Source organism: Monodon monoceros, unplaced genomic scaffold, assembly GCF_005190385.1.
Source record: "Monodon monoceros isolate NGI ecotype Baffin Bay Population unplaced genomic scaffold, NGI_Narwhal_1 Super_Scaffold_18, whole genome shotgun sequence".
NCBI classification, from domain to species: domain Eukaryota; kingdom Metazoa; phylum Chordata; class Mammalia; order Artiodactyla; family Monodontidae; genus Monodon; species Monodon monoceros.
The window spans coordinates 169,199,226-169,222,465 of NW_021703774.1; the positions used below are offsets into that span (position 1 = coordinate 169,199,226).

A 23,240-nucleotide genomic window follows, 5' to 3' on the forward strand; every position below is an offset into this window, starting at 1 on the left:
TGTTAAAAAGTCTGAAGAGTTCGAGCCTCTTTTAGAAATTCTCAGTCTAGTTCAGGCCATGACGGGATATAAAACCTCTGTAAGGAGCCTTCCAGCAGCCGTTCCATCCATAAGGACAACTTGCTCAATTTTCCTTTGATGGGCCTGGATCCAAGGCCAGAAGATTTCCCTCGAGATTCACCCAGATGGAGGGAAGAGTCAAGGTCACTGCACGACCCCATGGCTTCCTCCTCTTCGACTGTTTTTTGGGGCTTGAAGAGGCAGAAGTATTTCTTGTGGCCGTTCAGAGCCAGTACGTAGCCTGTGTAGTCGCGTTCCATGAAATGCTTGTCGTATTGGTTTGGGATCGGGGCCACATCTTGAGCAAATTCTAGTAAGTATTCCAGCCATTCTCTGTGTTTATCTAGACTCAGGAAGGAAAAGTGCAGGCAGCTGCTCCTGTAGGAAGGACAGAAGGAGGATTTAGGGTATTTCCCGACACATTTAGTCGCAGGGAACACAAGTACCTCAGTCAGATTTTAAATAATAGGAAAAGGCTTTGTGCTGGGTGGGGCCTGAATACAGAAGAAACGAAGGACTTCTGCGGGACCCGGAGGGCTTCTACAATGGCGGCAAGAGCCCCTCATCCATTTCCTGTCCCTTGCTGGGCGTCACTCACATCACTCTGTGTCTGGCTTCAGGAAAAGGCACAAGAGCTAGAGAAGAGAGTTCCCTGAAAGGGCTCAGGGAGGACTGAGTTCAAGCTCTTCTGTTCAGAACCAACAGTCAAGGGGAAGAAAGGTCCCCACACGATGGCTTAGAGGTCTGGGTTGGAAAGGTCACAGCCAACATCATGCTGCACGGAAAAAGCCCCTCCAGCTCCCTCCTTACCCAAGTGTGCAGGCTCTCCCCCGCCTGCTTCCACAGCCCCCGCCCTCTCTCATGTGCACACAGGAGCTCACCCAGTGAACGTGTAGACCTCCAAAGCGAATTTCTGCAGCAGGCTGGTCTTGGTGGAATTTGACAGGATGAGGACCACATTCATGTGGCCTGGCCTCAGGCGTACCAAGTTACTGGTGTAGGTTACATCTGTGAGCTCGGTCACCTCCACAAAGCCTTTTTTAGGAATCTTGCTGTGGAGAAAAACTGAGGAATTAAGATCTTGCAGGATAAGGGAATGCCACGACTTTTAAAAGGAACAAGTGGAAGAAAATGATATGTTCTAACCAGACTAGATATGTTATTTACTAGTCTCGAGCCTGGCGCATGGGCAGGGCGGGACTGACCCCCATCTGGTTATCCCGGGACCGTAAACAGCCTTGCCGGTGCTGCCGTGCAGTTGGTGCAGAAGCGGCTTTAGGACAGGATGAAGGCCGTCAACAAAGTTATGGTGACGCACCGCTCTCTGCTTCTGGCTCATCTAGCATCTCCCTGACATGCTTCTTTGCTTGCTTCCCGCCTTCATGATTAAATCTGGGATTGAGAAACTCAGGGTACTGAGGAGAAGATAACTAGTCCTGCGTCTGAACGCCTAGGCAGTCTCAATCAGCGCTCGTCAGCTGCGACTCTTGCCTAAATCCACATCTCTCACAAGGGGGGGAGCCAGGGCTCTTAGCTGTACTAGACCCTCGGACGTTGCTCATCAGACCCCGCGGCGCGCGGGGCTGCTGCTGAGGGCGAGGTGCTGGTGTTTGGTTAGGGCGACCTGCTGGGCTCCTTGGTGAAGCTTGGCTCTGTCCTCCCGGTCTTCTCGTGGGCTTCCTCTTTGTCTGGAGGGCTTGACTCTCGCTCCTCATTTGAGTCACTGAAGTAAGAAAAAGGACTTTTCCAGAAGGTTTGTACGGTCCAGGGCTCACGCTTCAGACACGGCACTGAGCAGACACGGAGGCTCTTACCTGAAAGCCTGGATGATGACGGTGCCGAAGAGGATGAAGAGGGCAGAGAAGACCAGGGACAGAAGGGGCATCATTTCCCGCCTACAATGAAGTTCACAAGCTCTGGTCAGCTCTATGTGGGCTGCTGTGACGTGCCAATGAATGGTTTTAGGTTTCTCCTCTCTGGCTTAAGAAAAAAACCCTAAACAACCCCAAACCAAAAAGCTTTCACATCAACAAACACCTTTTTTTTTTTTTTGGCTGCGCCGTGCAGCTTGTGGGATCTTAGTTACCCAATCAGGGATCGAACCCGTAACCCCTGCGTTGGGAGTGCAGAGTCTTAACCACTGGACCGCCAGGGAAGTCTGACACTTTCTAATCTCGTACAAACAGAGGTGTTTTTGGGTGGTGGTGGTGGTGAAAGCAGAGGTTTTTCCCTCACTGTCCTAATGCACAGGTCACTTATTCAAAAAGTTTTTGTGTCTCAGGCTTGGTGAATAAATTCTGCAGAAGGAAACAATAAGACAGGTAACAAACGATTTAAGTTGTAAACATGGAGGAACATCCTAATGTCAAGGGTAGTATCAGGTGACTAAAAAGGTCTGTGGAATTATTTCCTTTATTTTGATTGATTTATTTATTTTTTCTGGCCAGAATAATTCAGATGTGGCCCAGAGGGGAGGAGAAGGGAGGCAAAGTTGACTTCTCAAGATCTCCACTAGGTGTTCTGAAATTTAATTCACCCACAAACACCCATCAAAGGCCTGCTGTTTTTCAGGAGCTGGGTTGGGGGCCAGGAAGCACGAACATGAGTGGGACATGGTCTGTCCTCAGGAGCTCATGGTCTCATTGGGGTGGGAGTGGTATAGCCCTCCCTTCTCCGATTAATTCACTGATTCATTTGTGCATCTATTCACTGGACTCCATGTGTGTCAGGCCCTGTGCTGGACACCAGAGGTGCTCTGATGAAGAGGATGGTCCCAGGCTCTGCTAGCTGGAGGGGCAGCCAGGGGTGATCCTTTCTTTCCCCACCAGTGGGAAAGGGTCAATCAGCAAATATAAAAAAAGGGAAATCACTGAAAGAAAGAAAAAGGGGAACAGTTGTTGAAAATATGTAAACACTCTTCCACCTGCCTATGGAGTCCACACTGAAATCAAAGAAGAGTGGACTCTTCTCAAAAAAAAACAGCGGTCCTGGTAGTTAACAGAGAGAAAGAAATTCAAACTTGGCAATACTCCTACCAGTTGCTGTGAAATATGCTGTCCCAAGAGTCTGAGATGTAGTCAGAAGCAGAATAGAGCCATCGAAGGAGAAAAATCTGTTGAGGGAGAAAATGGGTGACGGTCAGGCCTGGACCCCTGAGCCCCGGAGGGAGAAGACCCCTGCCTCCAACATGGCACTGTTGCTCTGGGGGCTCAGGAGCCCTGCCCGGTGCCCGCTCTCCTGGCTATGTGCTTACAGGGGCAAGTTCATCGGTCAAGTCGGGGAGCACAGCTTCCGAGGACAGAAGAGCTGGGTCTTTCCGCAGTTGGTCAAGATAACCCAAAAGGATGAATTTATCGCTCTCACTCCCGGTCCAGGGATCCTCCAGGGTTTTATACACCACCCTCCCTGCTGTGTTGCGCCTTTCTAAGATAGACACCTGGGAGAAAAGGAGAGCAAAAACCATGAGAATTCTCAAAAGAATGCGAAGTTACTGTTGCTTGGGTTTTTTTCAGGGAGGATGGAAAAAACGGGTCTAGCAAAGCTCAGACACAGGTATGGATGAGGATACAATCTCTGCAAGAGATTTGACATTTTTCTAACAAAAGAAATTAGTTTTGTGGTGACTTTCCAGAGCTTTTGCTAAAGTTAAAGCTCCTTCTTCTCAATAGACTTTGTTCTATAACTTCTGACTTAATGTCATAAAGAAGGAAACCTTTGTTTTTCGAGAGATTTTTTTCCATAATTACCAAGATGATGAAAAAGAGAAAAATTTCATGCTTCTGCAGAGAGCGATGACGAAGGAGGGGAAAGGAAGGTGAAATCAATTAGGATGAAGTAAAAGAGGCAGAAGCACAGAAGGGAGACGTTTGGAAAGCCTATTACTGGTAGCCTAAGGAGGATTCTACAAACTAGGTACTGTAAGACTAGACCTGCCAAGGGGAAAGACTGGTGAAAGGGGCTGATGCTCTTTAATCTTTACCCAGAGGGAAGATGCTTTCTGTGAAGGTCCAAGGCTGAAAATCTAGGAGGTGAAATCAGCATGGTTAAAGACTAGTTTAGGAGTGCTTTCAAAACAGGCTTCGGACAGCACAGCGAACTATACTCAATATCCTGTGATAAACCGTAATGGAAGAGAATATAAAAAAGAATGTATATATAACTGAATCACTCTGCTGTACAGCAGAAATTAACACAACATTGTAAATCAACTCTACTTCAATTAAAAAAAAAAAAAGTCAAATGGCTTCCAAGCGCTTGGAAAACATAAGGCAAAACAAAACAGAACAAACAGGCTTCAGAGATTCCTGGACTTCCTGGAATCTATACTGAAAACTCCTGAGGAAGGAGGACACAGAATTAAGCGTCACGTGCTTGTGAAGAGCTCGAGACCAGGACAGCATCCACGACTCACCGCTGATTTTCCTTGAAACGCGTCGCTGTCTGGTAGTAAGGTGTTGGCAAACTCCTGCTGCCGATTGCTGTAGACGTGCACGAACCTCACTGTGTCCTGTGTGTTTGCCAGAGCAAAGGACAGGAAAGCCTCGAAGGGTTTACTCAGCTTGGTAGCCTCAGCGGTCAGTAAAACCACACAGTACCTGCATGTCAACAAAAGAGAAGACTTTAATCCCTGAGGCCACGGCTAGAACCTGAATGGCAAGTGAAGGTGAAAGAGAGGAGACGCTCATTTACAAAGTGAACGAGCATGTTTTAGGAATGAAAGCTTCATGGGGGAGCCTCTAATGAGAGAAAATGTCCAAGGCATTAAGGACCTGCTTCTTTCTAGACTGGTGATGCTCTCCCCAAACCAAACTTCACGACATTTAGAGATGCCTTTGAAGGCAATGGTCACTGAACCCTTGATGCAGAAGGGCCTCGCAGAAGGCACCTGTTCTAGTTCTTCCACCGCAGGCAGGGCTGGTTGAGCCTATCTGAGGCCAGGGCCACTGGGCCTCATTCTGAAGGGCTTCCTTTGTAGTGGTGCCAAGGGAAAGTTCATCTAACCATTCATTCATGCATTCATTCTCTCAAATACTACTGAGCCCTCAATAGATGCCAGGTAAGACAGACAACGCTCTTGCCCTCATGGAGCTGATATTCCAGTGTGGAAGGCAGATAACAAATAGATAGACAGATCGTGACAAGTAGGGACAAGGGTCATGAAAAAAAAGAAGTGAAGGGGAGAGAGTCAAGGGTGGGCTGGGAGTCACGATCCATCAGACTGGCTGAGCAGAGGTGTGAAGGAGGTGCCATAAGAGGAAGTGGGGTCTGAGCACTCCAGGCAGAGAGCACCGCAAGTGCAAAGACCCTGAGACTGGGGCACTCGAGCCAATTCACAGTGTTAGGAGGATCGCTGGCTGACATGAACTGACTGAGGGTGGGAGAGTGGAGCGGAGGCAGAGGAGGTTAGGAGGCTAACACGGTGGCCTCGACGAGAGGTGACAGTGACCTGGCGAGGGTGGCGGTGCTAACAAAGGGGAGGAGTGCGTGGACTGGGGATACTTTCTGAAGGCGGTATAAATAACAATCCTTAAAGTCCAGGATCACCTGCCTTACGTTTAATTAAAGTCTTTCTTCTCTTAGTCTATAAGGGAAACTGAAAAGCCTGGAAACACAGGGAAGTTTTCCTATTTTAAACAATATTTTAGTTGTATTTTCACATAACGTGATCAAAATGTTTTCCTTTCATATCCAGACAGCTTTCACTCACATCCAGACAGCTTTCACAGATGAAACAGCCCTAAATTTAAAGGCACTGATTCATTAATCTGAAAGAGGTATAATAAGTATTTTCCCTGTATTTCCAGACTTTAGACACTCTGTATGAATAAGTATGCCTCAGCCTTACTATTCCCATTTAATTATTTTACCATTTCCTGAGTACTCTCACTTCTCTACTGTTTAGTCATTAACCTGGCTCCTCTCCAAGACGCCCAGAGGCTCACCCTGTGTGGAATACTCTGGTAGGAACAGTAACTCTCTCCTACTCCATGCTGCTCTACAGTGACCCAGGCTCTCCTTGACACTGGCAAAATCTACTCATCCTTCAGGGCTCAGCTAAAGTGTTACCTCTTAAGGGGATCTTCTCTGGCACACCCAATAATTTGGTCCTAAGGTGCCCTGGACTGTTATACCCTTCACTGTCATAGCTGTTCATCAATATTTGTTACATGAAGAATAAATTCTGATTGTCTCAGGGTCGACGTTTAACTGCCTTGTAGTAAAATGCAACATGCCCCTCTGCTGCACTGATGAGCAAGGGCAAAGCCTTCAGTCCTTACTTCCTCTGTCGGTGAGACCGTTTCACGGGGCAGAGTTCATGGAACAACTTCTGGCTGGTGAGCCTGGCTGCCAACAGATACTTGTTTTGGGTGATAAAGTCATCAAGGACCTGTTTCTTCATACCTCGGGCCTGGAGAAAAACCAAGAGACAGTGGGTTCTGATTCAGTTTTCTCACTGAAAATGGGCTTTACTTACAGCTTAGTAAACATGTAGCGGTCCAGTGGTTAAGACTCCGTGTTCCCAATGCGGGGGGCACAGGTTCGATCTCTGGTCAGGGAACTGAGATCCTGCATGCCGTGCAGCGTGGCCAAAAAAAAAACCAAAAAAGAAGAAGTGCCTGATCCTGGCTAAAGTAATAAAACCACGTACGTCAGACTCATTTGAGTAGATAAGCATGTGGTGATCTTTTTAAAAAATGCAGGGCTGGGACTTCCCTGGTGGCACAGTGGTTAAGAATCCGTCCGCCAATGCAGGGAACCAGGTTCTAGCCCTGGTCCGGGAAGATCCCACATGCCGCAGAGCAACTAAGCCCGTGCCTCACAACTACTGAGCCTGCACTCTAGAGCCCATGAGCCACAACTACTGAGCCTGCGTGCCACAACTACTGAAGCCCATGCGCTTAGAGCCCATGCTCTGCAACAAGAGAAGCCACTGCAATGAGAAGCCCACGCACCGCAACGAAGAGTAGGCCCCTCTCGCCACAACTACAGAAAGCCTGCAGGCGGCAACAAAGATCCAACACAGACAAAAAAAAAAAAAAGCAGGGCTGAGAGCAATGACGTAGCTATTTCAGGTCAAAGGAAAAATCAAGTGCTCTTTTCACTGGACAACTTTTATATACTGTTTTATGCTAGCAGATTTAAAAAGTCAATAATTTGGAATTTTTAGGCAAATTTACTTCAAGATTTATAGGAAACTGAACAATTGAAAATAAACTCCCTGGGACTTCCTGGCAGTCTGATGGTTAAGACTCTGTGTTTCCACTGCAGGGGGCACGGGTTCAATCCCTGGGGAACCAAGGTCCCGCATGCCTCGCTGCGTGTGGCCAAAAAAACAAAAAGAAACAAAACCACCCACAAAACTCCAAAGTAACAGGCGGACAACAAAACTGTAATATGACCACTTTGTTATTACTAACTTTCATATATTTCAAAGGACTGAAATTATATGTATAGTAGCTTCTCTGACCACAATTAAACAAGAAATCAATATAAGATAGAAACCAGAAAATCCCTTTTTGTTTAGAAATTAAGAAACTCTGAATAACTTATTGACCTAAGAAGAAAGCATATCAGATATAAGAAAATATTTTGAATTTGAAGTGATTAATGAAAATACTATTTATCAAAACTTTGGGACTCAGATAAAGTATCAGTAGTACTTGGAGAGTAATGTTAAAATGAATATAATAGAAAAGAAATTAATGAACTAGACATCCACATCAAGAAGTTACAGCAAAAATACAACCGTAGTGGGCTTCCCTGGTGGCGCAGCGGTTGAGAGTCCGCCTGCTGATGCAGGGGACATGGGTTCGTGCCCCGGTCCGGGAAGATCTCACATGCCGCAGAGCGGCTGGGCCCGTGAGCCATGGCCGCTGAGGCTGTGCGTCCGGAGCCTGTGCTCCGCAACGGGAGGGGCCACGGCAGTGGGAGGCCCACGTACCGCAAACAAAAAACAAAAAACAAAACAAAACAAAAAACCGTAGAGAAAAGGAAATAGTAAAGATGAATATAGAAATCAATAAAACAAAATAAATATATAAGAAGAAGAATTAACAAAAACAAAATTGGTTCTTTGGAAGAGCTAATAAAATTGACAAACCTCTGGTAAAACCAATCATGAAAATAAGAGAGAAGGCACAAATAACCATTATCAAGGATGACGAAGGACTTCTCTGGTGGTCCAGTGGCTAAGGCTCTGCACTCCCAATGCAGGGGGACCCAGTTTGATCCCTGGTCAGGGAACTAGATCCCACATGCCACAACTAAGAGCTTGCATGTCGCTACTAAAGATCCTGCATGCCACAATGAAGATCCTGCACGTGGCAACAAAGATCCCAAGTGCTGCAACTAAGACCCGGCGCAGCCAAATAAATAAATATTAAAAAAAGAAAAAAAGGGACCTCCTTGCTGGCGCAGTGGATAAGACTCCATGCTCCCAATGAGGGTTCGACCCCTGGTCAGGGAACTGGATCCCACATGTGTGCCAAAACTAAGAGTTCACATGCCACAACTAAGGAGCTCTGGAGCTGCAACTAAGGAGCCTGCTGCAACTAAGACCTGGAGCAACCAAAAAAATAAATATTAAAAAAAAAAAGGATGACGAGGAGGAATCACTCCCTATGTTGTAGAAACTAAAAATATATACATATACATATATATATACACATATACATTTAAATTTGAAAATTTAGATGAAACAGAAAAATTTCTAGAAAAATAAAACAACATCTGAAGAAGAGAAGAGTTAAATAGTTCTATAACCATTAAAGAAGATGAGTCAGTAGTCAAAAATCTCTCCTTAAACACAAACTCAGGCTGAGATGGCTTTACATAGGTGGTTCTGACCAAATTTTCAAGGAGGACAATCTAATCTTATACAAAGTCTTCCCGAGAAGAGAAAAAGGGAGAACACACCCCATCTCGTTTCATGATTCAAATCCTCACATGGGCATCTTGAGAAAGAGAAGTTAGAAGTCAATCTCATTTCTGAACATAAATGTGAAAGTCCTAAACAAAATGTTAGCAAACCGAATACAGCAATATACTGAAAGCAAAATATAAATAATGATCCTGTTGGATTTATCTCATGAATGCAAGTTAGGTTTAACACTAGAAAATGATTAATATGATTTAGCACATTACAGAACATGAAAGAAGAAAACTCTGGATAATCATAATGGATGCGTAAAAAGTATTTGATAAAAATCAACACCATTCATATCAGAAAAATTAAATTGGTCTAGTGTTGGCAAGGATATGGAGCAATGGAACATTCACACATGATTGGTGGAAACGTACTTAGGAAAACACATTAGCCAGTAAAGTTAAAGATATATATATATATTTAATCATTAAAAAAAATAAAGCCATATATGTTAACATAAATAACTTTTTTTAAACATTAAAAAAAATAATTTCCAAAACCAAAAAATGTTTAGTGAGAAGATTAACACTGCTTTACATTTTTACAAATCTTTTTAATGTCTGGTTTCATAGAAGAGATAGGTGGATTCTCATATCTGCTTCTATATACAATCGGGGGTCATATATTGTTTTGGTTGAAAACCCAGCCTCACACAGATATATGGTTAGAAAAGGGAGGTTTATTTTAATAGCTTTTCAGATAACTATGGATATCCTTCTTTGCCACTACACCGAAACTGGACAAATGGTAGTTTCTTAAAGGTTAGTTGCTATGTGGATTCAATGAACTTTTTTTTTTTTTTTGGCTGCGCTGCATGGGGGATCTTAGTTCCCCAACCAGGGATCGAACCTGTGACCCTGCAGTGGAAGCGCTGAGTCCTAACCACTGGACCGCGGGGGAATTCCCATCAATGAACTTTTAGTACTCTGTTAAATTAAAATTCACTGATCAAAAATAAAGAAGGTAAAATTCACTGATCGCCTTGCACTTAGAATGGATCTTTTACTCATGCATGGTCATTCGAAAAATATTGGTTCACTGATCTCCCAGACGCTGACAAATTTTCTTATTCATATGAAAAAAATGCATCACATCGATGAACCAATCTCATAAGAAAGTTTGAGAAGCTATCAAGGTCACGATGGCTGATACAAATTTTTCAAAATTATAATTTCCTTGGAAGCCTGGATTCTATCGTCAGCAACAGATGCTGTGAGTTGTTTCCCTTCAAGTGCCAGGCTCACTTCATTCATTTTAAAGAAAATGTCTGCCTAACTCTGAGTAACCATAGTTGTCCGTCAATTATTCTTTCAAGTAAATGATGTTCCATCAAAAAAAAAAAAAAAAAAAAGGAGAGTGGCTAGTTCAAAACTCCTGAGTTAGGCAACCACACAGACATTTGTCCCCAGGACACCCTCTCAACTTGGCCTGCAGCAGAGCTTTCTGCACACTTCCTATTTTGTCACAGAGAACATTGAAGATACCAGAAAGACGTGGACTTGAGTGTCAATTTACCTATTAATAAAATTCATACTTCTTACTGCTTCATCAAGGCTATTCAGTGAAATGGGAGTTGATCCTCTGTGTTGTTACGGTGAGTGCTTAGGCGTGACGAACACATGGCCACTGGCAGCCTGGTGCCCGGGCCTTGGTGTGTGCACTTGGTGGTTATGCACTGGAAAGTTTACCCACCGTTGCTTTTGCACCATCGGTGCAAGCGTCAACACAGAGAAAAGACAAATTATGTCTTAGTGGTTCCTGTGAAGACAGCTTTGATCTCACAGACTCTCTTAAAGGGTCTTTTGGACCCCCCCCGCCGCCCCCAGGGGTCTGTGAACCACATTTTTAAAACTGCTGTCCTGTAGAAACTTGTGATTGGGTACACCGGGATACATGTGATGTCCACAGCATCACTGGTCCTAAAGCCCCGAAATGTCCATCAACAGAAGAATGAATAAACCCATTATCGTGTGGCCATAGCCACTGTACAGCAGATGAAAACAAATTAAGTAGAGCTAAGAGAAACCACTAGTGCTACTAGTGTTTGCTAAGCCCCTTGCCACTGGGAGGACTCGGTTTATGTTAAGAATGCAGTTTTACATTCACAAAGAGCAAACTGGTAAAGCATCCATTGTACCAGCAATTTTGTTAATGTATCTGATTAACGATTTTCCCCAGGGAATAAATAAATAACAATTCCCAAGAGTACAAGCTATCACTAGAAAGCAATTTAGGAAATCTTACAGATTAACCTTGGATTGAGATGACCTTCTTTCCTCTCTTCCACAACTGGCATTTGTTTGCTTCCTGACCCTCTCTTGGCTCCTTCTTAGTCGCCATCAGGCATCCCCTCTTTTTTTTTCTTTTTTTTTTTGCGGTATGCGGGCCTCTCACTGTTGCGGCCTCTCCCGCTGCGGAGCACAGGCTCCGGACGCACAGGCTCAGCGGCCATGGCTCATGGGCCCAGCCGCTCCGCGGCATGTGGGATCCTCCCGGACCAGGGCACGAACCCGTGTCCCCTGCATCGGCAGGCGGACTCTCAACCACTGCGCCACCAGGGAAGCCCTCCCCCTTTTTATTTGCTGGCGATTGTCCAGAGTTTTGTCCTTGGCTGCCTTCTCTCCTTACTTTACATACGATGCCTGTGAGATCTCCCCACACTAAAGATTTCACCCTCTAACCAGTCACTGACGATTCACAAATCTCTATTCCAGCCCCTCCGCCTTTCCTTGGATCTAGAGCCCTGCCTGATGGGCATCTCCCCTTGGGTTTCCTGAAGGCAGTTCTAATTCTTATGTCCACAACTGAACTCATTACCTTCTTCTTAAACCTGCTCTCCCTTCCTTACTATCCACTTTCCCCATCTGGTTCTGTCACACACAACACCCCTACCCTAGTCCCATAGTCTCAGGACCCCTTCTACGTCCACAGGGCACCCGGAGGAACCCTCCATCTTAGTGAGACACCTACTACAGTGGACGGTCTTTTTCCTCTCCTGACTGTGAGTCAAAGGAGGACGAAGACTAAACTGGATGTCGGAGCTGTTCTGTATTTAGTGTTCAGCAGGCAGGCAGTGAATGTACTGAATGAATGAAATAAAGGATTTTAGAGAATTTCTCCTTCTTCTCGTTCTAGCCTCCTATAAGAGAAAGTATCAAAGGGTTCTTGACGATTTAAAAAAAAATAACATTAAAAATATTAAAAAATACATGTCCATTATAGGGATTTTTGAAAACCTAAATATTGAAATAATATCTAATTCCGCCATCAAAAGATAACCATTAATGTTTTGATGTATTTATTTCTAGTTTTTTCCTGTGTGTACACATGCACACACGCACTCACTTTACAAAATTGAGGTCAGTGAATAAACTGCATATACAATTCTGCACCCTGCTTTCTCTGTAACATTATGTTAGGTTTTCCTAACCTAACATAATGTAACATTATGTTAGGTTTTCCTAACCTTTTATACCCATCATTAAGTATTCTCGAGTTGCCATTTTAAATGGCTATATAATAGTCTCTGGGATGTACCAATAATTATCCTGCCGTTGGATGTTTATATTTCCACCTCATTTTTGGTATTATGAATGATACTTAACATCTCTGTATGTACTTCTTTGCCCGAGTTCCTATTCCTTTAGGATAGAGCCCTAAAAGGTAATCTCACCTCCCTCAGGTCTTTCCTCGTGTCACCTTAATGAGGCCCTTCCTGGCTGCTCCACCTTAAAAATGTGAGCCCTCTCCCATAATACCCTCTTCCCTGTTTTATCTTTCTCCTTGGCACGTATCACTATATAAATACCACGACAGAGTATGTTACGCTGATTGTCTGTCGTCCCCACTAGAACACAGGACGGGGAATTCTGTCAATCTTGTCCAGGGCCGTACCCTCAGCACAGAAGGCAGTGTTTGGCACACACACTGCTTTGGCAGGTACTCAGGAGTGCTCGCTCTTCTGCTAGGCAGTTGATGTTTTATCACCCAATCGCTTTTTGGAAAACTTTTGAGGCTTCTTCCAGCAAGGCAAGAGAGACAAGTCCCTGTTTCTCTGTAGTCTCAACTCTACTGAGGATTTTTCCTTCAAAAATCTTTAACAATTTGATGAGAGAAGAAAATGTTTATTTTGCTTTTCTCTGATTATTAGTGAGATTTGTTTTTTTAAAGGTGTTTATTACTCACTTGAATCTCATCTCAGGATTTTGTTCATTTCGTTTTGGGGGGAAGTTTTAAAAATTTTTTTAAAAATGGAGGTAAAATTCACATAACGTGAAATTAACCATTTTAGTGTACAATTCAGTGGCATTTAGTACATTCAGTGTTGTGCAGCCCTCATCTCTATCTAGTTCCAAAACATTTTCATCACCCTAAAACTCTGTACTCATTAAGTGGTCATTCTCAAGAAGTTTTGGGTTGATCTCCTTGATTAGAAGAAGCTCATTAGAAATTAAAGATGATGATCCCTTTTATATTGGTAGTAATTACTTCCCTTATTGTTTAATCAAAAATTCTTAAGCATTTATATAAAAATTTAAAACTTATAATCAAGTTATTAAGATTTTCCAACAAGATTTTCCCCAATGTTTTTAGCCCTTCCCTATCTTAAGATCAGATAAATATTCAGTGTATGTTCTTTAACTTAGTTTATGGGTTTTTTTCTTTTTTTCCAGTGATGTTATTTAGTTAGTTAATTAATTAATTTTTTGGCTGCGCTGCGAGGCATGTGGGATCTTCGTTCCTGACCAGGGATCAAATCCGCACCCCTGCAGTGGAAGTGCGGAGTCTTAACCACTGGACCGCCAGGGAAGTCCCTAAAGGAAGAGATTAAAACTAGTTTCTTCTCCTCTCCTGTGTGCTCGATTTTGCTGCTTATTTATATGACACCTTGAGATAAAATGGGAGGGCCATCTTGAAACAAGGTGACACTCACATACCTGGATAACATCTGCAGGCTTGTGTATGTGTTCTTTAAAGATCAGGATGGTGGGGGTATAGACGTTGACGTTGTATTGCCTTGTCATCTCTTCCACCCCTCTCAAACCGACGTACACATATCCAAATGACAAATAATCTTTATATGCGAAAGCAGTCAACTGTCAGGGCATAACAGAGAGGAAGAAATGAAAGTGATAGCACAGCATCTAAATTAAGTGTGACTTGTTCTCATCAGTGGGTGGAGATGAACGCTAGCTTATACAGCCCCACTCAGGCTGCTACACCCTCGTTCCCTTGTAGGAATGCTATGGTGCTCCATGAACAAAAACTGTACCAACAAAGCTAAACCGCAAATAATTCTTTTTTTCAGACAGAGCAAGATATTCATCTTACTGAGATCTGTACTGGGTGGGAGGTTTGAGGAGTTAACTGTACCCTAATTATGTAAGATGGCAGTGACCACGCCAACAGTTTAGCACTTTCCTCTCCCATCTCATGTCACAGTGATAACCAGAGGTGTGCTAGATGGAAGTACAGCATATATTCAGAGGGCAGGTCTGGAATCAGACAGGCTACAGGGGAATCGATATTCAGCATGGGAGACCTTGGCAGGTTATACAACCACTCTAAGCTTCAGTAAAAGTAGGGATAATAATCTGTATCACTGGGTTCTTCTAAAGGTTAAATGCTATTATGTGTGTGGAAAGTACTAGCACAGTAATAGCATCAGTAGGTCCTCAATGTATGGTGGTTAAAGCAAATTTCTGGTCTTCAAGCATTTCTCTTGGGATGAGCTATTACTCACAAAAAAGAAAATCACCAAAAATAAGAGAAAACATTACCCCAGCACCTAAAGTACCTTGTAGAGCAGTGGTACAACGGGCATTTGGTCAAACAGAAGGACATGCGGTTTATTCTCTTGCTGCCAGCCAGAGAGGAATCTGACATAATTTTTACTTGTAACCTTAAATTGAATAAAGGATGTTAGTTTCAACATTTAATTCTTAACAACTGCATTATAGTCCAGTCAGGAGATAATTAAACAAAATCAAATATGTGCAAAAGATTGTTTTGTAAAAAATAAAAAATGCAGACAACAAATTTTTTGCCTTTATGTGACTAAAATTAATTAAAAGAACAGAGATATTGATTTCATATTTTCATGTGATCCAACCCTTACAGACTGAAATCATAATCTTTTCTGAAACAATTACTGACCATACTATAAAAAAAAATGAGCTTTCAAAGTTGGCTCTTGCTCAGTTATAGACTGCACTTGTTAATCTATTAGAAGATAATGCAACAACTGCTCTTTTAAAATGGCTTAAATAAAAATAAGTGGGCCCACCCCACCTATACATTACATAAGTTCATTCACTGCCATCTGAATTGCTACTTTTGTGTTTCCCTGTTTATGCCTTAAAATAATCCCAAGAAAACAAATTAAAAACTTGAATAAATTAAATTTCTATCTAGAAAATGTTCACAGTAGTTCAAAAAAGTTTATCTTTCCACTTTGCTTCCAGAATGATCTATATAAAACCTCAATCTCATCGTTTCACCCCACTGCTCAGCTCCTTTCAATGGCTCCATCACCTGCAGGCCAAGTCCAAGTTCCTTAAAGGAGACCCTCACAGTGAGATTCCCATTAACCCCTTTAATCCTGTCTTCTCCCACTCACTAATGACTACTTCATACAAAGCAGGCTACCTCTGTATGCCTGGAACTCATTCCCTTCTTCTCTCTCCTCACCTGGCAAACTCAGTACAGGGGTCATTTCTGCCAGGAAGCCTTTCTCAAATCTCTAGGATGGGCACTCTACATATAGGATGGAAACAATCACCTACTAGACTGCGAGCTCCTTGGAAAGTGTCTTCAGCACTTATCATAATGTCTGACATACAACAGGCATTTTAAAAAGGTTTGCGGACCTGTCAGGACAACCCATCATCATTTTAGGAGGCTACAATGCTCTCTGACAATTTCGAGTTAACTCCAACAAATATTTCTTCTGTGGGTAATGATCCTGGTGGGACAGGCTGTGTAGAAATAGGATGGAAGTATCTGTATGTTCACTCTCCTTGGTATTATTAAAAGAATGAATCATTTTCATTTAAAGCAACATAAGAAGCTTCTTCTAGTTCCTGTGATCTCTAACCTCAGATACTGAGGGAAAAGTGCTTCTTAAATATAAAAATCATAGTTTATAGTTTGTGGGAATTTCTGTGCCTGGTTTCTCTAGCTCAATCTTTTGTTTGTGAAGTTTATTCACACTGTTGCATCGCTATATGCTTTGAAAGTTCCAAAAATAATATCTCATTTCATGGAATCTGGTGTTTTCAATAGATATGATCGTTAAATATATAACCAAATATAACTTAATTTGAATACTCTCATAAGAAAAGTATCTTTAAACGAACACATGCATGAGTTGGAAAGACCTCCTTCGTCCCATGTTGTGATCTAATTTTTTGTTGAGAAAAGAAGAGGCACTCTCATTTTAGGCTCAGATTCCTATGACAGTGTAAGCCTTCCCAGCGGTTTTGACAAGGATGATTCTTTCAGTCTCTCTACTTCATCTGTTTCAATTTTCAGTCTCTGGCAGACTTCATTTAAATGATTTAGTTCGAGTAATTAATTAATTAATATGTGTCTTGCCCTGCCCCAAATGAAACTCAGGTCTGAGGATGACCACCGGTAGAGTTCGGGGCAGCCAGCAGTCCCAGGAGCCTCTTAAACTACTTCTCAGCCAGGTACTTACTTTCTCCACCAAGTTCCCTGGAAGAAGACTCTCTACAAACTGTCGCAGGTTCTCACGGACAACTGCATTATGGAAGAAGGAGACTTTCCCATTTATGATTCCTAGGATAGCTGGTGTGCTGTGTGCTCCCAGGTGATGGGCCAGGCGTCTCTCGTAGCCAGCGTGGACCACGCCGATTCCTACGCCTGAAAAATACGGAAGACCTCCATGAAGACTTTTAATGCCCTCATGGCAGGTGAAGAAATGCTGCTAAGTAATTTTTTGGTGTGAAAATGAAATCCCGACTTAGTAGGAGGGGATATCTTTCCTGATAGACTGTCTAGCATTCTATCACTGCTGGAATGCTAAATTGGTTCAGTTTTTCTGCATAGCCATCTAGCAATGTTTAAGAAGGGCCACAAATCTTTCTATCTTTCAGTCTGTTGTTTCTAATTTTGGGAGTAGATCATGAAGAAATACTTCAAAAGAAAAGAATAATCTGTCCACAGTGTTCCTATTCATAAAGAACACCACCTGTAAACAATTCAAGGGTTCATCAACTCTGCAATGGTTGAAAAAACCTAGAATCTAACGATGGGCTAGAATCATAATCTTCTCACCTTTCAGAGCATGTCTCCCTTTTACATAAACTATTTTATAGAGATTTTGTACAGATTCTCAGAAAGAGAAAGAGATTAGGTTAAAATTACTTGGTCGTATCCCACATAACTATTGTTAACATTTTGGTATCTATCTGTGCCTTTTCTTACGCAAATATGTGTGTGTGTGTGTGTGTGTGTGTGTGTGTATACACACAGGTATAAATAAAATAAAATGGGATCATCTGACACTTATTTCGCTTAGTATTTGAATAACTTTTCTTGTCTTTCATTCAACCACTGTATTTGGAGGGCTAGTTCCTCTGCTAAACATTGGAGATACAGTAAATGTTAATAGGCAGTAAATATGCTTTTTCTCTTGGGTGTCTAACAGACCTCTAAGTATAAAGTTTTCAAAAACAACCTCCTGATCTCCTCCCTCAAACCTGTTCTACCCTGGCTTTCACCATTTCCATTGATGGCGGCTCCCTCCTTCCTGTTACTCAGGATGAAAGTCTTAAGAGTGATCTTTGACCCCTCTCGTCTCTCACACCCCCCATCCGATCCGTCAGCAAGTCCTGTTGGTCCTGTCTTCAAAATACAGCAGGAATCCGACTGTTTTTCTCCACTTCCATTGTACCCCGTCTCTTATGCATCTTCATCTCTCTCCCCTGAGTTGCTGCAATAACCTCCTCAATGGTGTCGTGTTTCTCCTTGTCCCCCTACTGTCTGTCCTCAACACGGTAGCCAGACTGTTCCTTCTAAAACATAAACAACGGATCATGTCGCTCCTCTGCCCAAATCTGGCAAAGCCTCCCCATTTTAACTCAGAATAAAACCACAATCTTCACAAAGGCCTACAAGACCTCTGTGATTTGACCCCTGGCCCCCTTCCTCTCCCATTCCTCAGGCTCACTTGCTCTAGCCCCCAGCATCCCTGTTCTTTAAACACACTGGCACGTTCGTTCCTGCCTTTGGGCCTCGGTGCTGGCTGGTGCACCTCCTGACATCTGTGTAGCTGGCTCCTTCACCAACTGCAGGTCCTTCTCAATGAGGACAACCCGACTCCTGTATTTAAAACTGCCCTCCCCACACTCAGGATCCCCTTCAAGTCTCTCACTTTTCCTTTTCCATAGCACTTACCATCTTCTAACACACCGCCCAAGTTCCTCATTCTGTGGATCTTTTAATTGTCTGTCTTCCCCTGTTAGAATGTAAGCCGTTTGAAGGCAGGGCTCTTTGTTTAGTTCTCTGATGTACTCCAAGCACCAGAACAGAGCTTGGCACACAGTAGGAGCTCATCACTGAAACTGGACCCTCAATCTATTTAACCCATTCTTTACTGCTGCACATTGAAATGGCTTCTGGCTTTCACTATTATAAGGCATGTTTCGATAGACATCCTTGTACATCTTTGTGTACTTGTGTGATAACTTCTTAATTGAAAAATCCCCCAAATGGAATTGCTGAGTAAACGGCAGCGACTGCAAACTTAATACTTTAAAATTGCTGAGTAGGCTAAACAAATCTATCTGCTGGCCACCTGACTGTGAGTATCTCAAGGGCAGGAAAGGAGGCACCTCAGACATCACATAGTCCACTCCCCTCATTTTACAGATAAAGAGACTCGGAGAGGTGAACTGACTTATCCCAGTTTGCAGAGGTGATAAAATTGCAGAAAAAGAGTCCCAGCTTGATGTTCTAGAGTCAAGTCTAGTACACTATTCTATCACACTAGAGGCATTAAAAATAACCACTGAACAATGTCAGTAAATTAAAGTGCACCTAAGATTGTGTGAGCAGGAGAAAGAACGAGAACATAGCAGGCACATACCTGAGAGACCCAGTCTCATGTAAAGCGAGAAGAGACGTCACCTAGCAAGGTCAAGCGGCCACACAGCAAAGGTCCAAGGGGGGAATCAACGTGTCTTGAGCCCTTTCTAAGACAGGCAGCATGCCTACAGCTTTATATCCGTTATCACTTTTCACACCCACAAACCCCCTGCGTGGTTAAGTATCGTCATCTTCATGGATGAGGAAGCGGGTGCTTGGAGAGGCTGAGCCAACCTAGCCGGCATCACAGTTAGTGTGCAGTAGGACCAAGATTTGAACCCAGGCCCAGCCGACTGCAAAGCCTGGCTCCTTCCTGTCTCCAGTACCCTCTTCCACCCTCGGCTCTGAACGCTGGAGGGATCAATTTCTTAGAGACGGACCCACCATCAATGACTACATAGGCCAGAAGCCACCGTATTTAACTGATCCTGGGGAATATGCCTTCCCAGTACCTGCATCATTCAGCGGTGCCCTCTACCAGACTTTGGGACTAGAATCAGTAATTAGAATGGTGGCTGGTGGGCCCAGAATCAGGACAAGGGATGCAGGAGTCTTGGGAGAGCAAAGGAAACTGAAGAGATCTTTTGCGCTTGCTGTTCCCCCCTACTCTTCCCTCAGATATTCCGGAAGCTCGCTCTCTCGCCCCCTATGGGCCACCTGCTCAGTGAGCCCTTCCTCATCTGCCTGATTTAAAACTGAAGCCTCTCACCCGGGCATTCCCCAGCACCCGGCCTTTTTTATCACACTCTACCACCATCTGGCGGGCTGTATATTTTATGTTTGTTTGTCTCTCTTCACTAGAATATAGAAGCTCTATGAATGTAGGGTTTTGGGCTATTTTGTTTACTGCTGTATCCTTAATATCTAGAATAGTTCCTGGCACTCAGTTTTTTAAAAACAAGTAAATGGATAAAAGTATTCAAAGTCAGATCCAGATTCAAATTCCAGCTCTGCTACCCATTAGCTGTGCAACCTTAGGCAAGTCATTTAACCTCTCTGAGTCTCAGTTTCCTTATTTGTAAAATGGAGATAAATTGTTGTGAGGACTAAATGACATAATATAAAAATGAGCCTAGCCCAGAGCCTGGAATATAGTGGGCGCCTAATTAATCACAACTCTTATTATTAAGTATTATTTCATCCAGACCATGTGAAGTCTGATCTAGAGACTTGTCTCTTATATGAGTGGAATTTTAACCTCCATGAGTCTCTCTCCCTTCCTTGTGTGGAGTGGGATAAACAATGTTACACTCTCACTATGCTCCCATCAATATAGCTTTTTTCTAGTTAAAACAGAATACAAGTGATTGGTTTCATTTATTTTACTTAAAATTACCATTGAGTCCTTGGAATTACCTACATCACCTTCATCAAACATAAGCATTTCTCAGTCTATAAAGGGCTATTCCTTGGATCATTTCTACAAAGGACTTCGATTCTTAATATTATACCGATTTCTAAACTCTGAAGGAATGTTACTTCTTTCCTATAGACTATCACATGAATTAGAATAGCATAAAGAATGATACATATTTGGTGTTTAAATTTGTGGTATTCTTCCTCTTGAAAAGATACTTAAGATTATAATAAGAATACCGAAATTCCTTAAAGTCCAGACCTAACTAATCCCTTCCTCTCCCTCCATCCAAGCTGGGAAGGAAGAGTCAGAAAAGTCGAAAGCACTGTTTTCTCCCTAAGATTCAGGCTGGGAAATGACCACTATGACTGGTGGTGACTTAGGGTCTCTGAGTTACAGTGGACAACACAATTTCTATCGTCTCCTCCCTGAAACTCTCTACACTCCAAAGTTCCGGGTTCACAAAGCGAGCTCAGCAAGTACAGTTCTCCTATTCTTATCCTGATTCAGCATAACCTGGCTGGATAACAAGGACACACCAGAATCCACACGAACTTGAGCAGCAAATTTAAAAGAAAGGCAAAGTGTGTTACTGTTTTCAGAAACATTTGATTTTTCTACGGATCAATGTTTCGGGCTAATTTGCAGATCCCGGGGAATTAAAAATACAAATATCTTCTCCTCTTTTTGAGTTTGTAAGAGGGTGTTCTTTCTGTAAAGTAGTAAAGATCTCTCTTTTGAGGTGTCAAATTATATTTGCTTTCATTATGCAATCCTAAACGTGTGTCACGTCTTTTAGGGAAATTCTTTCATTTTCCCCTCTGTCGCATACACATACTCATCTTTCTTTCAACTTTTCCATATGCCTTAAGGGATGGTACAGAGCCAACTCAAAGAACATGGCACTGTCAAATCTGGCTAAATACAAACCTGTTAATAAACAAACTACTAAGATGCAAAATGATGTGAAACAACACAAAATCAAGAACACAGAGCTTCAGGAGGAAAAAAAAATACTGTAACCAGTATCTAGGCAGACCGCTTTCCTACACAGTATGAAGTTGTTATACACTTAGCTATTTTTAGGAATAATTCCTTGAAAGAGAGGAATTATTCTTTCTTTTAAAATAAGAAGTCATGGTGGATAAACATTACATGATCATCCAACTTGGGTTTCCCTAAAACGATATCTGATTTCAAGACACGCAACCTCCTTGACGCCCTGGTAACTGTCTGCAGCTCCCAGCGAGCACTGAGTGTGCTGTGATGATTCAGGTGTGTCTCTTAGTTGAGTTTCCTGGGTGCGAGGACCAGGTTTACTTATTTCTGAGCAGTGCAGCACAGTGGTTAAGACTGAACTCTGGAGTCAGACTTCTGGGTCCATAGCCCGACACTGCTGCTTATGAACAGTGTGACCTCAGTTGTTCCTTAACCTTCCTGGGCCTCAGTTTCCTCATCTGTAAAATAGGGATAATAATAGTCTCTCCCTCGTTGGGTTACTTTGGGGATAAAGACAATCCATACAAAGCATTTAGCACAATGAAAAATAAGTAAAATGCTAAAAAAAAAAAGTTATAATATTTACTTTAGTGTTTAATATGGTACTTGGTCCATTAAGAAAAAAGTTCTTTTTTTTATTGGCCATGCCATGCAGCTTGCGGGATATAAGTTCCCGGACCAGAGATTGAACCCAGGCCATGGGAGTGAAAGCACTGAGTCCTAACCACTGGACTGCCAGGGAACTCCCAAGAAAGAAGTTTTAAATGAGAACATGCAATGAATTCCTTATCATCTTCTACTTATTCCTGTAGTATTATACTATTCTGTACTTGCGAATGTGAGGTTGGTGTGAATTTTCTGGGTACCTATTTTCTCTTCAATTAACAGTAAGCTCCTCAAGGTCAGGGGCAGTGCTGACTATTTCTGGACCCTCCTCCACAGCATGGTTGTCTATAAATGCTGGATGCTTTTGCACACTAGTTATTACCAAACTGCATGACCGTAGATTCCATCTAAATAGCTACAACATTTCTCCTCTGGGTGGAACTGTTCCATTTCCTTCATTTACTGCAATTCAGCATTTTATGTTATTCTGAGATAATGTCCAGGCTTCCCCAGACCACCCAGCTAATCTTTAAGATTGTCTGCTCTTTCTGTCAACTCAGAATAGAAACATTTTCTGCAGTAACTCTCTTCAAGGATAATGCTGCCTTGCTCGGACAGGGAGCGCCCATGGATACATGGATATCTCATCTCAATGTCATCTAACATTCCAAGTGGAACTTGACTGTCAGGAATCTTCAACAAATCCGAAGGTTCCAAAGAGGAAAACCAAACTAATTTAATACATTTAGTCAAAACCTGCTTTCGAGGAGACTTGGGGGGTGAGGCGGGGGAACAGACTAAATTCCTATAAACGTTGCTTCTATGGATCTAAATCCATCTTCTTCCATCCTTGTCATTTTGAGTCCTGACTTATTAGGACTATACAGCACAACAACCCCAAAGGATGGCAAGACCTTCAATCATCACAGATTTAAGGACCCCGAAAGGCAGCAGGGCATCGTGTTCTCCACGGGGATTATAGAGCCAGACTCCCTGGGTTTGAATCCCAGCTCTGCCGAATACCAACTGTGGGACCTTGGACAAGGTACCAATATGAGCCAAGTCTCTATAAAAGCGGGATGACAACAGCAGCTGCCTCAAGGAGTTGTTTATGAGTTGATACTCACATTAGTGCTTGGCATACGGTAAGCTGTCAATAAATATAAGCTATTATTATTATGC

General features: G+C 42.9%; 1 protein-coding gene across 1 annotated transcript in view; it reads right to left on the minus strand.

Moving 5' to 3' along the window:
- DNAJC16 (DnaJ heat shock protein family (Hsp40) member C16) overlaps positions 1-23,240 on the minus strand; it is a 32,083-nt gene continuing 8,843 nt past the window's right edge. Inside the window, exons 4-14 of the mRNA XM_029227980.1 lie at positions 16,686-16,870; positions 14,784-14,888; positions 13,924-14,082; positions 6,339-6,469; positions 4,472-4,655; positions 3,314-3,496; positions 3,096-3,172; positions 1,875-1,955; positions 1,685-1,783; positions 942-1,112; positions 1-438 (exon numbers count right to left, since the gene is read on the minus strand). Of these exons, the coding sequence (XP_029083813.1) occupies positions 42-438; positions 942-1,112; positions 1,685-1,783; positions 1,875-1,955; positions 3,096-3,172; positions 3,314-3,496; positions 4,472-4,655; positions 6,339-6,469; positions 13,924-14,082; positions 14,784-14,888; positions 16,686-16,870 (1,772 nt within the window). The 3' untranslated portion in view covers positions 1-41. The remainder of the gene's footprint in view (positions 439-941; positions 1,113-1,684; positions 1,784-1,874; positions 1,956-3,095; positions 3,173-3,313; positions 3,497-4,471; positions 4,656-6,338; positions 6,470-13,923; positions 14,083-14,783; positions 14,889-16,685; positions 16,871-23,240) is intronic.